Below are 21,022 nucleotides of genomic sequence, written 5' to 3' on the forward strand. Positions count from 1 at the left end.
GGTCTAGGACATAGACTTAGGAAGTAATGTACTTCAGCCCTAGGTGCCCCAGAGTCCCCTGACCTTGCTTCTAGGCTGTCTGTCTTAAGCACATTTTACATTCTGAATGTAAGAATTCAACTCTAAAGGGGGTGTGGCAGCTGCAGACTGAACCTCTTGAAAACTGCATTCAGGGAGAAGCTTAGTAATGAGTAAGACTCTAGAACCTGAGGCTTTAACACAACAGGGTCTTATGATGTTGGCTTATGGTGTTCTGTCATTTCTGAAAATAAATGCACACTCATCCCAAAGTCTCAAAATCTTTTATTTTTAGAGCCCGACCTTTTCCATAAAGGATTCTTAGTCATTCTTAGTATTCATCTGACAAAAACTTTTCCATTATTCTTGACATTAAAAGATGTAATGGATGATTTTGAAAAGTACCGTGGACATTTATAAGAGTCTCTGCTATCATTCAATTTCCAGTGATTAGAATTCAGTTGTGCTTGGAAAAGAAGAGGGTAGCGGCTGAGCAGCACAGGGCTCTTCCCCAGCCGCCTCCCCGTGACGCCGAGGATGAATCATAGCAGGGGCCGGGGCACAATGCGTCCTCCCTCAGGGGCAACAATGTGCTGTCTAAAGAGCATTCACCTCTGACATTTCAATCCCAGACCTCAGTGGCTGCACGCTGTGCAGTTCCACGCCACACTTGGGGCAGGTAAAGTACATGTCAAACAGGAAGCTACTCTTAACACAGTAGTAACAGAACACGTGCTCACATCCAATGGTGTGAGGCATTGTGGGCCACTCTCCACAGAGAGCGCACTGTTTGCCACTGCCGGCTAGGGCAGTGCCACTACTAGCAGCACCGGTAAGGGGTATGCACCAGGAAGACAATTTGGCTTTCAACTTCTGGATATTGATGAGTGGTAAGAGAAAAATGAGGAACTCGGCAAAGCCATGCCAGAGCAGTTCCCTGTTCATGTAGTCAAAGCCAACTTCACGCGTGTTCTGCGGCTTGCAAAACACAGAATGAATGCCAAGGAGCCGTTCTGTCAAAGTGGCAAACTTTCCCCTCTGCAGGAAAATCAAGAAGTTTACCAACTCCCCTAATTTTAAAAGTCCAACCACAACATTCATGCACTGTTTGACTTTCCCGAAAGATGCTAAGTGACGGTTTCGAAACAAATCATAGCATCGTTCCTCTAACCATCTACCCCCAATGGTGCACACAGCATAGCACACTTTCTGATTTTTACTTGGTGGCTGGTATCTTGAGTTGGGAGAGCAATTGTTCCTGTACTGAATATTCAGGACTGACTGGCCCACAGTGGCATTTTTGGAGTAGACGGTGAACCTCCACAGGAGGAGCCACAGACATGCTCTCACTTCTGGCTCAAAGCGAGCTAACAGGCCTGGCCTGAACCCATGGAAACACTGAGTGAACTGGGACCACACGAGCTGCTCCAGAGCCTTGTTCAGTTCCAGCGCGTCCAACTGACTTATCCTCAGCACTCTGTGAATACTCTTGGTCTTCTCCTCTCTGCCAGCCATACCTTCTCTGCAGCTGTCTGGGAAAAAGACAATTAGGGAGCATCAAGCAGGGCAGGCTTCTATTACCGCCTCAGTGGCCTGCCTGCGCACGCAGAAGATGGCTGTTAACTGTGGAAACACAGTAACCGATCTCGGCTTAAATAGAGCCTCTCTTCTCCTCTCCTTTCTGTACACTTGCTTCCCGTCCCCGCCCACACCTGCTACCTTACCCATTCCCAGCGAAGGAAGCGAAGGTAGCAGGTAGACTGTGCGGACAGTTATTTACTGATCCCACAAACACACCTCTACATAGTATTTCTTGCTTGGACAGTCTGTCAGACAGATCAAAATCCTGAAACTAAAAAAGGCAAATGGAGAAGGACGAATCGCATAGAACGTGGCAACGGATGGCTAAATCAAGCCCTTACTGTGACTGCCAGCCCTTCTATGGGATTCAAGACTTCCTCTTGCTCAAATATACTTTACTCACATTTCCATACTGGAATACTAATGTGTACTTTGGATACACATAGTATAAAGTACTTAACAAAAAGCATGAGTAAAGATACATACTATAATAATTTTGTACGTACACAAAGAGATAAATAGATGCCAAAGGAGGGAAAAAAAAAAAAAAAAAAAAACCAAGTACATTCTAAAAAGTTAATGAGCTTCAGAAGTAATTTAAGATTTCAAACTATGGCAAGGAAAAGCCAGGTCACTGCAGCAGTTGACAAACACATCAGCTGAGATCTGTTCCATCTTATAAATGAACCATCAAACTCAAGCCATGACTCAGTTATCTTAGTGGGTCCTTGGCTCACTCTGCATTCACACAGAATCTTAAGTGTGTGGAACTCTAGGGAGCTGAGGGTAAACTTGTGATTGAAATGTAATAGCAAAAATGGGGAGACCTTCTTCCCAAATGCAAGTTCTAAGTTAGACGATGGGTAGATTCTGGAGATTTTTTTTTTTGTACAGCAAGGCTACTGAAGTTGCTAAGTCAACATGCCTGTTTGAAGCTGGCTAAGACTGCGTCTTCAAACACATACACACACTGGATGAGCTATAGGATGTTTGTTTAATAGGGGCACTTACCTCACAATGTGTACTTATATGAGCTCATCGTGTTATTTATTTCATATATCTAATCCTTTTCAATTATGTAACAATAAGGGTAGGGGAAAAATAAACACAGTGAAATGAATTTTTAGCACACTAAACTTAAACATGTTCTGAAGCCTTTGGTAGGCCAATAACAGTAACAGAACCCAGGCTCATAAGAAAGGCATGGATCCTGTGGACATCAGCTGCTGCCAGCCCGCCGTGGGACCTGACACCAGAGTGTTCACCCGACCCTTCCTCTACCTTGTGTACCTCATCATGCAAAACACAAGGCTAGAGACAAAAATGACCCTTCAGTTCCTTTCAGATTTTATTATCTTATGAAATTTACTTAAAGGTACATGTTAAATGTTATTCATTAGCTAGTAAAAGAAGTGAAAACATCCTAAATTGAATTCATTCGTCCTTCATGAAATTAAGACTATCTCTGGCAATGCAAGACATTTTCAAGAAGTGAATTTTAATGCTGCTCACGCGTCCTAGGTTGAATTAGTGACCACGACCTTATGCTTAACAAGTTCAAGTACAGGAAACAAAAGTGACTGGAGTAATACAGGTTGCGTGTCTTCCACTAACCCAGACATGAGGGATGCTCCTCCCAAAGGCCAGTCTCCTGAGGGAGCACTCACCTGTTCCTGTTCCTGTGGCCTCCAGGACCCAGCAGCTTACCCACAAGGTGGTGGAGAGTTCTGATGCACGTTCGCTTCAAGAAACGCTTGCTTCATACCTGCTGAGAGTTACAGTAAAGAAAATGGAGTTAAAAAGAGAGAGAACAGATCCCTTCCCTCACTCTACTAATCCAATCCAGTCTATTGCCAATGACTGTCAACTCTTAGTCCTAAATATTATGTTTTCTCAGGTGTTCATCACACTCTAACTGCTAGAACCGCTCTCCTAAAGAAGTCTGACTGCGATCCCCTCTGCTGGGATTCATTCTAGCTGCGTTCTCTCTCTTCTGGCCCATCTCATACTGCCCACCCCGAAATCACTCTGGAGCACAAGTCTCTCCAAACCGGTGCCCCAGTTCCTCCTTAAAGCAACCCTGTCACTTTATAATGTGTATTATTATTGTTGTTACTTTCCTTTGTTTTGCATGGAGCATGCGTCCCCATTCTTCCAACTGAAAAACTAAGTACTGGCTCAAGTACCACTTCCTCAGGCCTGGCTGTCCCTCCGGGGTCCCCTTAGCATCCCATCTTCCTTTCTTGGACTCTATACTTTTGGACTTGATGCACTTTTTAACTGTCTGTTTCCTCTAAACCGACAAAAGAGTAGAACAAACATTTACAGCAGAAAACACAAATTCTATCCGCTAGTCTTTAAAGTTACTTCCAACCACGGTAAAAACATGGTTCTTATTCACTTAACCATGCTTGTGGTCCATCTGCTTTACCAGCTGTGTAATAGAACAAAAGGCAGAGCCTACAATTTACCTGGGTAATAAGAGGGGGCTCTAAGAGCGAGCATGCCATATAAAACAAACAGGCAGATTTGGAGAGATGGGACAACTGGTTTCCAAGCGCACATTCAGGCTCTATGCCCCCAATCACATTTCTAGAGACAGGTTCCTGGCAAGGAGCTGGCTAAGCAGGACCTGGGAAGGAGCTGCAGGGTCAGAATGGTCACGACACTAAAAACAATTAGACAGAGGTGACATGAGGAGCCAGGGGCACAAGGGCAAGCAGAAGCTGCAAAGGAAAGCAAGAGGCGGATCCTACCGGCTGTAGACTGGAAGCTCAGAGGAGGAGGTGGGTTTTCAATTAGGACAGTAACAGCATTCAGTGAGTACCCCTGAGTGAATGCTAATCAGATCTCTATAGACTTGCTCCGGCCACTCTGGAGAATAGGTTTCTGCTGGCTTCGAGAAGGCCTGGAAGCACACTGACCCTTCAACAGGCTGTTAGCTGGGTCTAGTGAGAGTCTAACGGTGGTGTAAATTACCAACCTATCAGACAAGAATTACATCAAATACCTGACTGCAGTACATGATTGGATAGGGGCCCAGTGCTCTAACACAGGAAATGCAAGAATACACGCATACGACTTTTGAAATTAGAGGTTTCGATAAGATGCCTTGCTGGCTATCCTGTAAACACGGGAGTGAAAGTTTGGCACAGGTGTTTCTGATTAAACTTCTGGTGGTCCATATCTCCTCACAATGAATCCAGCTTTATAACAATAATCTGATTTTCATACTGTTCAATTGATAAAAAGACATGACTATGTGTGAGGATGATACGTGCATCTCTGTGTATTCTACACCCTCTGCCCCTTCCCTGTGCCTCTAGTCTGGTGGTTTTCAAGTTTGAGAGCCTATCAGAATCTCTCACAGGATCTCTTCAGAACTCCCATTTGTAAGATATGTAATGGAACTTCAAGGGTTCACGTTTCTTGTAAGCACTCTAGTGATTTTGCGAGCTTCTTCTGGGTTACCCGGTTTCATTACTTCCATTTCCTGTCACCTGTATGCTTCAATTCTGCATACAGTCTTCCTGCCATTCATTTCTAGATCGTTTTCATCACTTCCTCTATAGAAGCTGGTATGAACCTCACAGACTCAGCACGCCTCTTTCTATTAAGTAGTACTTGTGAAACTGGAGGCCATCGTTGATTCCACAAAAATCCCAATCATTACCGGATCTTGGAATTCAGAGAAAGAGACGTCCTGGCTCTCACATAAAGATGTAATACAAGGACTAAAAAGGGAGTCAAGGAAGAAAATAGAACTAGGTGATATTTTTTTCCTAATGTAATAACATGCATTAACAGAAGGAAAAAAAAAAAACTAGAACACTATTGGATTAGCTAACACAAACCTACACGATTACTTGCCCAACTCAGGTCATCATTGTGAGCCCCACATACCTGGCTCTGGGTGCTGAATTAGACAGATAGCATTCCTAGCCAAGCAGATGCCATGTGAGGCTTGCTGCTACACTCCATGGGTGGTGCTAACTTGTGCATCCCGAAATACTGGGACTGGGAAACTTCCAGTTTGGAGCCCATACATATCTTAATCGTCAAGGCACTAGGTGACCAGCATGTGAACACACCTGGATGGATAGCGAGCTAAGATACCTTCGTCTCCAGTCCTTAAACGATATTTAGTGAGTAGTCAGTGAACAGTTTCTCAGACACACAATCTTTTACGAAATCCTTCCTTCTAGAGAAATCATACTTGAGACCAGTAGTAAAGAGGAATTTTTAATGACTGCCAGGAAAGGAGACTTAAGACTTAGCACAGTCTAACAGATCCAATATTTAACAATACTATAAAAAACTCTTCCTTACTCCTTCTGTTACAGTTTAACATTTTTTCCCTTTGCTTTTCTTCCTCCCTAGGCCTGGCCCCGGTGTAGATTAGGAACAGCTGGGCTTACTCTCCTCCCTCAGTGTGACTCTTTAGAAGATCCAAAGATGTACTATTAAACTGCTCTTCAACCTTTGCTGCCACAGATGAATAATTGGTTTCTCTGAGTTTTGTTTTAGGGTTGATTTCCAAGAGTTTAATAGTTTTGTGACTTGTTTTAGTCGTAAACTTAGAGCAAACACTGTCCATTACACACCACAGCTTGTCAGCGTGGAATGCCTCTCCTATACTCGAGCCCCTGTTCGACAACTGTGACAGAGGGAGAAAAGCAAGGCTACACTTAAACTTCCCTGGGCTCCAGTTGTAGCTGTCTCCTACTTGCTATGTGATCAAAAAATTCATTAGCCTCAGATTCTTCTTCTGAAAAGAAATAACAGCTACTTCAATGGGTTGTTGAGATTAAACTAGGTAATGCTACCAAAGTGGCTTGGAAACTATAAAGACATCTTATTACCACATCGTTATTACCTTGACTAAGGATGGGCATACAAGAAAAAGACTACAAGTTGATTTTGGCAGATCTCGTTTGAAAAGACTGCAATCTTCATTATCACTCACAATAATGCCTTAACCTGTGTCAAAAGTATTTATTTCCAGGAAATATTGACTATATCATTAAAATGTAATTGTGGTAGAGAAATTGTAAACATGATATCACCAGTATATGTGCTGATGTGAGAGAGCCAGGCAAGAAGACCCGCAGAAGGGTTTTCCACATAGAGTTCGTATCCAGTCTGAAACATCACCTAAGAGGATTCCCAGAGACTGGGGTTGGGTTCCGTCATTACTAATACACTCAGCAATTTAATCCCATCAACATGGTTGGGTCTGCAACTAGGAAATGAAAAAAACCTCAGGACACATGGATACTATCTCCTTCTGGGGTATTTTGCCCCACAGGGCAGGGCACAGGCAATCCAAGTAAGTACTCAACCCTTGGTTTATCAACAAAATACTATATTCGGCTCTTCCTCTCCCCACAACTCCGTTCCATCCCTTATTCTTGCGGACACAGATCTTTCACATATTAGCTTTAGGGAGGGGCAGTGCCCAGGAGAGGAAACTGATGAAATAAATATAATTGGAAGTTCAATTAATTTGATTATAGAATCCTCTTCCTTCCACTGCAGCATAATAAGATTTGTCCCGTAATAGGCGTGAAGTACAGAAAAAATGCCATAAATGCCTTTAAATCACATAAAATCATTCTCAACATAATGGAAGTAGTCTGTGTTTTAGTGACTTCTAATTCTCTGACAAATACTTATTCAATTTAACTAATATTCATTGGGCATATAAATAACAGGCAATCTCCTAGGTAGCATGGATTTGATATAAATATTTATTATCAGTGACCTGCCTCCCTACCCCTCCACCCCAACACATACATTTTTAGCATAACAAGAGTTTTAGTAATATCAGAATGGGCCATGGATCTCCCAATCAATAAATGGATCTCAAAATGCAAAAATACTGAATAGGGCCACAAAACTCCTCAGAGGAAAAGATAATTATCTTGCTTCCTTAGGATGAAGGAACAGGGTGGCCAAAAGGCCTGAGATGTGAACTGGCTAGCTCAGCTGGGACTCCTGGAGATTGATTTCAGCAGGAGCTGCTGGGATGCAGCCTTGGTTAGTTAATCAGGGCGTTTTCTTATGTCACCTGGCTGCAAAGAGGTAAATCATCTGAATGATGAAAGCAGAGAGGCCTTTCAAGAGGGACAGACTGAGAGCCATGCCAAACTGGACCAAGCATCTGGGCTGTTAGGGATGCTGCACGAGGGGAGACATAACAGGGTATACACTTCAGAAGGTGAGCTTGAGAGCCGAATACCTGGGTAGGGATAAAAACTGCTGTTTGAGAGAATGGTCATAGGATTTCTACAGTCTGAGGTTTGACCAAGATGGGAGCAAAGTTTTGGAGACCAGAATTTATTTCCAACAAGAACCTGTAAATAGGAACGGTTTTAGTTAAATTTTGGGATAAGAATTTTTCTAATACTCTTGGGAAGACCGTGCTTTCCTGACTCCTGTTAAAATGATTGCCAATACCAAGGCTCAACCACCTGTCAGTCCATAGGTATTTTACTTTCAGGAATTTAAGTAAGCTTTCCAGCTGCCATAGTTTTTGGTTCTTTCAGACTGGTAGTTTCATAAATGTTGGCTCAAAGTTGAAGAATTCAAAAGCAAAGCCAAACAAAAAACCCCTGCAAGTCAACCTGTCAATCTTTTTCTTTTTTAAACTGAAATTATTCTGAATTAAAACAATAATAAATGAGTACTTTTTCAAAATGCCCAGACAAGTTTCATTCTATTCCATCTTTTGACACCTAACCCTGACACAATTTCTGTCACAATAATCTTAAGAAATGTTTATTATTCATGCAGAGTCCCATAAAAGTAATTAACATTATAATTTATAATATATATTAATACACACACACACACACACACACATACATTAAAGACTGATTCCAGAAAAGATGCTGAAGACAAAGTTAGGAGCAGATAAAAAGTATAATAGCCATTAGGGTTAAGGTAATTAAACTAAGTTGTCACATAAATATGTTTAAGACCAAATGACCCAGCACTAAGAACTATTAAAAAGGTCCCCTGCTGACATTTTATCAGGGGACATGCCACACTGCTTTTCTTTCAGATTGAAAAAAAAAAAAAAAACAAAAAATCCTGAAAATAGGTTTTTGAAGAACAGGAACATATACGCTTGTGCCTTAAATAACTTCTGTTTTCTTTCTTTTTTCATCTCCAAAAATAAAACCTTCCCCATCAACATCACATTAAAAAAGCATAGCAAATGATTTTATCTTATTGAGGAAATTTTCAGAATGTACTTTAGAGCTTTTACTGAGTGTGGTGCAAATTATGAATGAATAATATATTTTATTTAAAAGCACGTTATTGACAGAAACCTATCAATAATAATGTGGGTATTGTCAAGGGCCTGTCAATATTAATGTAATTATGATTAAGAGGATAACATGGATTTTAGCCATAATACCAAGTAACATCTCCTACATTGCTGCTATCAATATACACATTATTATTGACCTGTTCCGGGATTCTCAGTCCTAGATGTATTACCATTAAACATATTTGTCAATGCACACTGCCTACAGAAATTCTACATTTAAATTTACAATCCTGTAAACGTTGTCAGCAGAAACCTCTGAATTCCGATTAATCTTGAAGTCATCCCATGTGCCCGCCTCCCTGCCAGGTTCTTTTGCAGCTTTACAACAGGGAACTCATCCTTTGTAGAACTACTAGCCCAAATGGATGCAACTATAACTCCATTTCTTTCTAGGCTTTTATAACTTTTAGGCAAAAGCTTTACACATGGAGGTTATGTGAATAATCTCTAAGTGCAGATCTTAAGTCTGGAATCTATGTTCTACTATTTTATCTTCTTTGTATAGTCAGATAGATTTACTGTTCATTGTACAGAAATCAATACTAGCAAATGGGACATGTATCAGAGAGGAACTTAGCTAGATTGCCAGAGCACACTTCAAACATTGGTAACCAAAGAGTAAAGCTGTGCTGAGATACATTATAATACCCTGACTTCCAGTACTCTGAACAGGCCTAAAACCCAACAGTTTTAAGTTCAAACCCCATTTCTGCCAAACTTGCTAAATGAATTGACACTATTCTGTTTTTCCTCCCTCTATCAAAGATAGACTCACTTTCAGTATTTCATAGCCTGACAGTGTGATAAATCACAAAGATGCTCATTTGGATACATCAAAGACACATGAGGTTATGAGCAAGTTTTCCTTCCGGCCTGGTCCCAGAGCTGTGCCAGCCCCAAATAACACACAGGACGCTGTATTAGATATAAAGCTGTTGGCCAGTTATTAGCATTTCTTATTGGCTAGCTCTGTCTTAAATATTAACCCATTTCTATCATTCTAAGTATTTCCACGTGGTCTTATCTTACCGAGAGAGGATGTGGAGTTCTGCTCTCGCTCTCCGCCATGCTGAATCCTCTCCTACCTCTACCTGACTCCCCCTAGTCTCCTAGTCCCGCCTATCTTGCTTTCCTATTGGCCAACAGTGCTATATTCATTAACCAATACAAGAAACATATTTACAGAATGACATCTCCCATCAATATGAAGTTTCAAACTGTGGACATTAGGTCTCCAAATTCTTTTTTAATTGAATATAGCCCTTATCAAAATTCTAGTATTTTCTTAACTTTTTAAAAGTCATATGCAAAGATAAAAACAGTAGATTTCTTAAAAAGGAGAGCAAGAGTAAGCTCCTTACCAGAGAGGAAAATGTATTTTATTCCCATTTGGAAAGAGGAAGAAAACAAGACTAGAATTTATTACACACACACACACACATACACCGAAAGCCTTGCGTATTTGAGCTGCTGTATCCTTGCTTCCATATCTACAGTTAAGCAAAACACTACTTTAAAACCCTAAAACAAAGTTTCCAACACCTTAACCTAACCTCACCCTAGTTTAAAAAGGGAAGCAGCAAGATGCTTGAGTGCACACAGGAAAAAAACATGTCAAAGACCTTCTGGGCAAGTCATTTTACTACACCATATTCTTCATTAACTGGGGGAAATAAGCAATTGTAAACAAAAACAGTAATTTACAGAAAGTGTTTTAGCAAAGCTTGGAAGGAGGAGGAAATTGGGATGAACCAAAGAAACTTTTCCAATAGAAGACACAGGAAAAGTAAACCCTGACACTGGGAAACGCTAGCAGCAGAGGCCACACTTAAGGAGTCATTTTTAAAGGCTAAGTGTTAAGTGCAGGGATACCAACTACAGCAAATTTATAACCCAAGGATGCACAAACAGCTAGGAGAAATGCCTAAAGAAATTACATCTTCAAATCATTCTACAAATCCAGAGATTTTTAGAATCAAGTTGCTTAAGAAAAGAATTCAAAATCGCTTGAAAATTACTAGGACATAGGTTTAGCTGGAACTTTTATGTCAAAAGAGAATGGGAAGATATCCCCAAATGAACAAAAAGGTGTCAATCATAGAACAGAAAAAATTATGATGTGATAAATAATTGTAACATACTCCACACATTTCCTTCATACTGTGTCTTCGAGCCCTTATCATACAGTAGCTATTATAATTTCTACTTTATGACAAAAATAATTCAAGGTCAAGGTAACAGTAAATTTCTGGTAATTGCTACAGAATTGTAGAATACACAAACTTGGAATGGATGGAATGGAGCTTGGATCAAACGTAATTCCACAAAATGAAAAGCAAATTTTTGCTCCTCAGGATCATTCAAAAGACCAACTTCATAACCAAGCTCTCAGGACTACAGATGGAGAAAGAAATTAAAGGAATGTGGTAAATCACCCATGCTCTCATCCACATTCCCTCCCCCATGAATGCGGTCAGAGAATCAGTCAAAGGGATTGAATGTCAAACCTAAACAAAGAGACTTATATGGGTGAAAAATGTGGCATGCTCATTTATTATGGAAACAGACTTATATGTATGGAAGATGTTATGCCGACTCACCCACTGAAGACAAGGGTTAGAACATGAGAGAGACAGAATTACTTTGAGCTCCTGGCTTTTTGTTTTAATAAGAAAGAGAAGATAACTTGGATAGTATTTTATCTTACTTTACTCACTCAGGAAAAAAAAAATCTGAGCTCTGATAAAAAGGAATACATGTTAACTAGAGCAAAAAACAAAATGGAAAGGTCCTTTTTGACTGTACTGAAGGAAATAGTTTGCAAAGACAAAAAGGCCACATGGGCAAGGTCAGAGGATGCATAATCCTCATCCCCATCTCCACCACCAAGTATAAAAACCATAGTACTGTGCTTAAAGGGACAGTGCCAGGCCCACAATCACGGGAAAAGGAACAGCCCAGGAGGCTTCTCTTCCAAGGTTTCTCTCACATGGAAGAGGGGCAGTGCCCTCAGAAGCTACTTTTACTTCACAGGAAAGAAAAAGGGACATGTGACCTACATTCTGGCTATCCAACCCAGACCACCAGGTGGGGGAGGGGAAAGGAGCAGAGGAGGCAACCTCAGGTGAACTTCATTTCAGACATAATACCTGACATGGCTCACACTTTCCTTACGCTACAGGAACATGATGACAATTACTTGATGCCCCGAAGAATTTTACTAGATAAGTGATGACCAGCAAGACTGAGCTTAACTTTAAGGCTCAGCAATGGAATCAGTCAAACAGAAAACCACAGCAAGGACTTTCACGATCACCAATACAAGCAAAACTTTAATTACAGCGAGAAAGTAAGAATATCAGAGAGGGGCCAGGGATTACGGATGGACGTAAATAAACACAGCATTAAAGTTGAAGTGAGTATTTTATAAAAGTGCAACAGCATTACCAGGTCTGTAGCTTTGAGGAATCAAGGCTACGTAATTTTGGGAAGCCAGAAGAACCAAATGAATGCATACTGAATACAAATGAACAGTTGCCGTCCTAAGAAAGGGAATTTTCATGCTAAAAGGAAAAGCAGATCATCTGGTCCAAGATATGAATTAAATGCTAACAGGAAGACTGTTATAAAAGAAGACGTAAATAGCTGTGCTTGTTAAACTACAGCTGACAGTCGGCTTGCTTTGTCTCTCCTCTGCATGGCTCCAGGAAATTTCTACAAAAGTTCTTTTATGGAACAATTTTAAAACCACAGATTGAGTGCTACCTCTAATTACTAAAAAAGAGAATTAGGCCAAAAGGTAAAGTTGGGCAGGGGCAAACTATAATCAGGACTAGAACCTAATTCTTTTCATTTTAGTGGTCTATTATGTTCTGTTACTTTACTTTTTAAAGAAAAAAAAAAAAAAAAAAAAGAGCTTCTTTTTTCTAAATAATTCTACTGACTCCTTTTCCAAATCTCCAGGCTCATGGTCTTTCAACTGTAATCGTTCTGGATACAAGTAATTGGTAACACAAAAGAGATCAAGTCAGTAAAAAGAGAAGTCAGCCACTCCAAATTCATTCTGTTCAGGTTTAACTAAAGGCCATGCATTCCTAGAAGGTGTTTTGACTACAAACTGGTAGGGGTGGGGTTGGGGCGGGGTTCTTAGTCATCCTCTGATTTACCAAAAAACAAAACAAACAAACAAACAAACAAAAAAACCCCAAAAAAACAAAAAACAAAAAACACCCAAAAAACTTTGTCAACATGAAAATCTGGCCAAAGGTGCTATAAAAAATTTGAAGGTGGCAGACTGGAAAATTTCCAGTACGTGTCTGTGTATTTTGTGTGTGTGAGTGTGTCTGTCTGTGTGTGTATATATGTGAGAGTGTGTATTTATGTGTGTCTGTATTTATGTGTGTCTGTGTATGTATTTATGTATGTCTGTGTGTGTGTGTCTGGTGTGTTTGTCTGTGTGAGTGTGTGTGTGTCTGTGTATTTATGTGTCTATCTGTGTGTGTGTCTGAGTGTGTGTGAGTGTGTATATGTGAGAGTGTGTATGTGTGTGTCTCTGTGTGTGTGTGTGTGAGAGAGTGTGTGTATTTATGTGTGTCTGTGTGTGTATTTAGGTGAGTGTGTGCGTGTATTTATTTATGTGTGTCTGTGTGTGTGTGTCTGAGTGTGTGTGTGTGTGTATGTGAGTGTGTGTATTTATGTGTGTCTGTGTGTGTATTTAGGTGAGTGTGTGCGTGTATTTATTTATGTGTGTCTGTGTGTGTGTGTCTGGTGTGTTTGTCTGAGGAATGTGTGTGTGTCTGTGTGAGTGTGTGTGTGTCTGTGTGAGTGTGTGTGTGTCTGTGTGTGTATTTATGTGTGTCTATCTGTGTGAGTGTGTCTGGTGTGTGGGACCTGGCGTGTACACAAACTCCGACAGGAAAACACGAGTGAGCCCTCAGTGCGCAGGAACGGGCTCTCTGGCGGTCCCTTTCACCTACGCCGTGCCTGGACCCGGGACCGGGACCGGGGCCCGGGGTCCGCACACCGCGCGGCTCCTTCCAGCACCCGGGACGCGGCCCCGGCGAGCGTCCTCCCTCCCGGACACTGACCTGCCGGCGCCGCGGAACCTTCCCTCACACGCTCTCTCCGGAAGGCCGGCCTCTTCCGAGCCGAGTCTGGGGGAGCGGGGTGGAGGGGACCGGGAAAAGACACACGCTTCCGGGACCGGCCGGCTTCCGGAAGCGCGGAAGACCCGGAAGTGCTGGAGAAGAGACGCTCGGGGAAGCACGCCCGCTTCCCGGGGCTGCCGACAGCCACGGAAAATGCCGAGGAGCCGAAGAAGGGCCGAAGAGCCGAACAGGGGCCGAAGAAGAGCCGAACAGGGGCCGAAGAAGAGCCGAACAGGGGCCGAAGAAGGGCCGAGCTGCCGAAGGGGCCACTGCGCGCTCAGGGATTGGCCGGGAAAGCTGCTTCTGCTGGGCACCGGAGCCGCGAACCGGTCAGCGCGGGGTCGGGGCCCGGCGTGAAGAGGCTTCCGTGTCCGGGCCCCGCGGGACGCCTGGGCTGCGCAGGCCGGCTTCGGGCCCGTGGACGCCACCGCGAGCCGCGGGATGAGCGCCGCCGGGTGGTGGCGGGGCGCCTGCGCACCTGAGAGCTGAGGGAAGGCCGGCCCTGCTGCAGGGCGGCTCCCAGAGCCTTGACGGGTGGGTTCCACCGGGCCCTAAGGTCCGCTGTGACGCTTGCAACCCCCAACCAGCTCGGCTCAGGCGGCTGCGGGGACTCGGAGGAGGATGGGGGTCTTCCCTCGCCCCCAGGCACGCTCCTTGTATTTTTATTCCTGGAAACACCCTGCCTGTGCACCGCAGAGTTCTTACTCGAGGTTTGAGACATGGAGAAGGCAAAGGAGAAAGTAGTAAGACGCCTTGTACCACGCACCCCTTACAGTAATGATTTATTTATACATTAAAGACACAGTTTGCTAATCACTTCACACCTGCCATAATTTCGCTCATTAAATGAGATCTTCGGAGCAATATAGGCTGGAGGAGAAAGAAGGCAGACTTGAAACGAATCCCTTTCTAGCAACTGAAGTGACCCAACAATGTAGAGGGCACAGTAGGGGCTGCAGGTTGGTAGGGTGTGGAGTTCAGGTAGGGACAAGAGGAAGGTATCCAGAGATGCACCGTGGCCCATGGTGGCCGCTAGCTCCCTGTGACTCGTCTGAAATACAGTCTGCTCTGTAAGGCCGTGGACATGAGTCTAAGACATAGCATGAAGGGACAGAAAATACTCGTCTACTTTACGTATTACTGACCGTTACATTGAAAGTGTTCCAAAGTTTTAAAATTGCACAACATTATATTTCTGTTGGACAGTGCTGAAAAGATAAAATTCTCTTTGAAGAAGAGCAGGTGGTTGACTTAGTTGTGCAGGAAGGTGCGTCCACGTTGCCCAAAGCCACACTGTGGTTCACTTCATTTTTGTTTGCTTTGGAGCCCAGTTTTTCCTGTGCAGTCATGACTGACCTCAACAGCAGATCCGTCTCAGCTACTGAGCGCTGGGACAACAGCTGTATATTATCTTGTCTGGTTTCACTTGATTTTTATGAGAAGGACAAAGGTGAAATTGAAAAAAAAAAGAAAGAAAGAAAGAAAGAAAGAAAGAAAGAAAGAAAGAAAGAAAGAAAAAGGGACCAGGGAGAGAGCTCAGCAGCTCAAGGCACTTCTGGAAAGCAGGAGGGTGGAACTGGATCCCAGAGACTCACATGGAGGGAAGAGCACCTCCTCTTGAATCTTGCACAATGACTACCCCCTGTAAACACACATTATACACATATACACATACTAAGTAATTACATACAAGCACACGCACATACATAACACAATAATTACATATAAACACACATACCTACAAATAAGTTACATATATACACAGACACAATTACATATAAACATGTACACACAATAAACACACATAAGCATATGAACACACACACTGACAAAAATGGATAGAGAGGACATTTCAGAAATCATCTCCAGTTCAAGGAGTTTTAATAGGCCCATGAATATCACAGTGTCTTGATAATAAAGATCCTAACTTCACAGGAAATTTGAATTATATTAGACGACTCTTAAGGATTCAGGAAGGAAGCCTGACATTTAAAACTTCTGCTAAACTGAAAATGCTTAAAATACTTTCGGGGTTTATTCTCAGTATAAGTACTTCTTTGTTGATTGCAGAAACTTTGTTTACAGTATTTTAAAACTTGCCTTAAATATATATATATATATATATATATATATATATATATATCCACTCCAATATTAAACAAAGGCCTGGGCCAGGAGTTTTAATGAGACTATGAGCCAAAGAGAAGACAGACTTGGCCTTTATTTCTAGGAGCTAATAAGGATCAAGCCAGTGACTATGTAGACATTAATATTTTAAGCCTAGAATTTATTCATACAGATGTCCTAAGAAAGAGACTTGTGAAGACTTGATTGTGCTCTTTTTAAAAACACTGAAAGAATTAATATAATTCATTCATTTACCGTGAGAGTTTAAAGAAAGAAAATTGATTATTCTTTTACCTTTAAGTACAAAGAAAATATTAAATTATAATGGCATCTTATAGCCTCCTTTTCCCTTTTAGTGACTTTTAGGTTCTAAAGAATTTAACAATAAAACTGTTAAGAACACATTGATTTATGCCTCTAACATATTTTAAAATTGCTGACTTTAAGAAGTTAAATTTACATTAGCATATTACATTATTCTTAAATCAATATAATTGGGTCTCTTAAGAAGAAGTTGATCTTACAGTCTTGTTATTTTACTATTGCTGCTGTAATGAATTACCACAACGTTAGCACCCCAAAACAACCCTTAATTTTTTACTTTATATTTCAAGATGGGCTTCAGTGGGCTAAATTCAATGTGTACACAATCCCTGCTTTTCCTCGGGAGGCTCAGTGGAGGAAACTGGAGCTTTTTTCTCAGTGAAGGCTGTTTGGCTGTTGGCCAGATTTAGCTTCTTGGTAGTGTCAGGTTGAGCTTTCTTTCTCTTTTCTCTCCCCTACTGTTGTTAGCAGAGGACTGTTCCACATTGTCTGGAGGCCACCACAGTCTCTGGTGGGGCTGTCTTCCCCCATCTTCTAGTTAGCAATAGAAAGATGAGACCCTCAGCTCTTCTATTTCTCCCCCTTTCCATCCTCACATCTCTCTCATTACTGATTTCTTGGAAAAATTCATTTGATTATGTTGAGTCTCCTCAAGTCAAGTCTCTAACTTTGATCACATTAGCCAACTCCCTTTTGCCAATTAAAGTAGCACATTCCCAGGTTGTAGAGCTTGTACCTTTCAGACTCTAGTTGCCACTAAGCTAATGCCCAGATTCCTTAGAACAACAGATACCATTCTGACAGTCCTTTGCCTAGTGTTTAAACAAGGGCCACTGTAACTCCTCATCATTCCTTGATGGAGGCCTGTTTCTTAAGGGGCAGTGAAGGCGTAATGGCACCTTGGGATTCTGGCCACAATGCCTTCTAATACCACGTTTAAAAAGGCACTTTCTCATTGAGTATTTACTACCTTTGCCCTCGTTCTTGTCTGGGTATTCTCAGGTGTGTACTATTGAGTTGATGGTACTTAGCTTCACCACTCTTAAGGTATCCTCATCCCTGTTTGCCAGAATCGTCTTTATTAAATACTGAACTCCATCATCCCAGCCTCCTCCTTCAAACCCTGTAGTGCTCCCTTTGTTAGTTCCCCCAAGTATGGACCCTTGCTCTGTGTCTTGGCACCAGTTACAGGGTAGTATAGTGTGAAAGACGTCAAGCAAGTGTTCATTTATGCATGTTATTTCCTCAAATAAACCTTGAATTCATTTGACAATAAGACCATAGAGATGGTTTTGCCTGAGTCTATTTTATAATATATTAACACATATTTTATTTATATTATTTTGTTGCACTTCTGTAAATTACTCTTTCCATCTCATCACTAATCTGTGAACTCTGTTTCTCTTCCCCTATGTGCCTGTTGGCACAAGAGGCAGTAAGTTGTTGGAGAATAAATACATTGGGAAGAATTATACAGAATACTTAGTACTGTTCAGTTGCTTAAGTCTGAAAAGTTTATGAGGCTATTTATATATATAGTTACTGTCATAATTTTGTTTAGATTGTTGAAGAAACATAACTGACGGCCTGAAATATGAGTTGTGGAACTAGAGAGCTTGAATCCTTCCGTTGTCCCTTACAAACCTGTGTGATCTTAGGTAAGTTCCTCCACCCTGTCCCCTTAAAGTGGAATGATAATAATAACTTCCTTTTATGGGTAAATAAGAAAATGAGGGATAATAATAAAATGTTTGTAACTGTGTTCCACATAGTGAATATTCTATACATATTTGTTAAATAAAAACTATTTTCTATTCTTATTGCTTTTGATGATAAGTAATGACTTTACAATAGTCAGTTTTTAAAATAGCTACGTGATTTACAATGGGACTGTTGAAGTAGAATTTATTTACCTTTAACGATCTTTAATACTTTACATCATATAAAGATTCTCTATACTCCTTAAGTACTTGCGCACAATCTTTTTCATTACGAGTTGACATACTTTCCTTTTGTACTGTTTTTATATTGCTGTTGTAATAAATTTTAGAAAAACAAACCTAATGGCTTAAAATGATATTAATTTAATAGCATGTTCTTTAGGCAAGGACTCCAACACTGAACTCATGAAGTTGTCAGCAATCTGTATTAGGTTTTGGAGCCTCCAGGCTAGCATCTGGTTTCTTGCATTTCTACCTTCTACAAGCTGTCCAACATTCTTTGGTCCCTTGCTTCCTTCTTCAATGCTTGAAATGTTGCAGCTCTCTAGTAACTCTCCTGTCTTTATGCTTCTGTCTCTTGACTACAAGTCAATGTTGTCTGCCTTTAAGAAGTCATTGCAACCTCACTCCAGGTCTTTCAATTTCATGACCCTTAATTACATCCTCTGTGCTACTTAAACCATGACATGTACTTTGTTTGTTTGTTTTTGTTGTTGTTACATTTTTTTTTTCACATGTTCTAAGGGTTGGGATGTGGACACCTTTGGTGACTATTGTTTTGACATTTACACCAATAAAAGGTACATAATTTGAATTTTTGGAGAGTGAGTGTAATATGTAGATTGTGAAAAATTAGGGTTAGTAAATTTGAACCTCCCATGTTTGGTGAAAGCTAAATCTGTTTGTTAGAGGACAAACATTCTTGAGGGGCCAATGGTCAGTGTGCTCATCTTATACAACTTTTAGTGAAGTTGAATATGAACTTGTAGTTGTTGATGATCTGCTTAGGCAAGACACTTTTAAGCATTTGGTACATTTAATCTCATATAATTTCTGGAATAAGCTTATGAAATTTTGGAGGCATTCAAAGAACACTCGTGATGACTCTCTCACCCCAATAGTCACACTCTTGTACAATCTCTCTCCTTTGAATGTGAGTTTAGCTCTGACTTTCCCAGCCAATGGAAGATGATAGATGGTCGTCCCTGATTAGGTACTAAACAGCTATGACTTCCATTTGGTTTTGACAAAGGAAGCTGCAGTGTGATAAATTGTCCTATAAAGAGATCAACATATCAAGATAATGGAACGTGACCCATGGCAAACAGCCAGAAAGGAACCAAAGTTCTCCGGTGAACAGCTTGTAAGAACTAGAAGCCTGTAAAACAAAGAGATTGGAAGCATATTCTTCCCTATCTCATCCTCGTCTGTTCTTAGCCGTGGGTCTGTTAAATGAAGTCTCCCAAATGGTGGGGTGCCATGTGCCACACCCACATTGATAACCTATAGGAATTATGAAATGAAGTTATTCAAAGACACCGTTTGGAGTTTATTTTCTATACAGCAATAAATAATACCAAGGAAATACTGTTTACTTCTGATAAGATGGTAGTAAGCATTAATCAGCTTCCTGGGTTAGAAGCTTTTTCCACTATAGATAATAGTGATAAAATTAGATATGGTCATTAACTTACATTTATTGAGGCCTTGCTAGATCTTCAAAGAAATAAACAAGCACACACACACACATACACATAAACACGCATACATATATAGCTGGGTATACTGCATACATTATATAATCTGTAACTGCTGATCAATTTTGCATAAGTTAGTATAATCTAGGACTATCTGGGAAGAAGGAGCTGTAGCTGAGGAAATGATTGTGTAGGATTGGTCTGCATGCAAGTCTGTAGCATTGTTTTCTTTATTAATTTAGGTCCCAGCCCACTAGGAGCAGTGCAGCCCATGTGCAGTCAGACCTCATTTATATAAAAAAGCAAGTTCGGCAAGCCATGGAGAGCAAGCCTGCACTTAGCATCTCTCTATTGTCTCAACCTTATTCTTGCCTCCAGACTCTGCCCTAGAGTTTCTACCCTGGCCCCCTCCATCGTGGAGTACACCCTGTAAAGTGAAACAATCACTAATTTCCTCTTCCAGGTTGCCTTTGGCCATGGTGTTTGTTAGTATTCAGGCATCTGTACTGGCCTGCCCTTGGGGTCCTGACAGGACACGCCCTCAGCTGCAGCCACTGAGAGCATCACCTGTGCACATCCACTACTTCCCTTTCAGAAGGGCCGTGCCCACCTCCCCCCTCCATGCTTCCCTGCCTGTCTCCCCCACACTGGCCTCTCTTTCCTGCTGCTCCTGTCCTCCCTCCCCCTCCTCCTCTCCCATTCCTTTCACCTAATAGTAAAAGCCCTCCACATGAGCGCTGTAACATTTTCTCTTTGCACTGCTTTATTTTTAAGTTTCTATCACAGCAGGAGAAGGCAAGCTAGGACAACCAGGTTAGGTTGTTAGAACAATTCTGCTAGGTATTAAAAACAGTGAACATAGAGCCAAGAAAGGTTAAAGGACAATGATTTTTGGTCAATACATGTAAGATTTTGAACTCAAGAGTTGTATGACTTGAACCCTTGCTTAAGACCATCGCACTGCATTGCTCCTTAAATTCATGTAGTATGAGGCAAACGGAGGTAGGAGTTGGACTCTTTGAAGGCATCTGGTCTATCTCTGGAATGTCACGTAGAAGTTGGTGTAGC

At 41.4% G+C, this 21,022-nt stretch overlaps 1 protein-coding gene across 1 annotated transcript; it reads right to left on the bottom strand.

Annotated features, from left to right (window-relative positions):
• Window positions 1–295: 295 nt before the first annotated feature.
• Pex2 (peroxisomal biogenesis factor 2) lies at window positions 296–3,334 on the bottom strand. The gene is made up of 2 exons (XM_051196616.1): window positions 3,267–3,334; window positions 296–1,550 (listed from the first exon to the last, which is right to left on the bottom strand). The coding sequence occupies exon 2, from the start codon at window positions 1,531–1,533 to the stop codon at window positions 616–618; it is 918 nt and encodes a 305-aa protein (XP_051052573.1). The 5' UTR covers window positions 1,534–1,550; window positions 3,267–3,334; the 3' UTR covers window positions 296–615.
• Between the last annotated feature and the right edge of the window lie 17,688 nt (window positions 3,335–21,022).

This window comes from Phodopus roborovskii, unplaced genomic scaffold (genome assembly GCF_943737965.1).
Source record: "Phodopus roborovskii unplaced genomic scaffold, PHOROB, whole genome shotgun sequence".
Lineage (NCBI taxonomy): Eukaryota > Metazoa > Chordata > Mammalia > Rodentia > Cricetidae > Phodopus > Phodopus roborovskii.

Excerpts from the sequence above, each read along its gene's own strand:
- Pex2 (XM_051196616.1), bottom strand. The coding sequence starts at position 1,533 with ATGGCTGGCAGAGAGGAGAAGACCAAGAGTATTCACAGAGTGCTGAGG.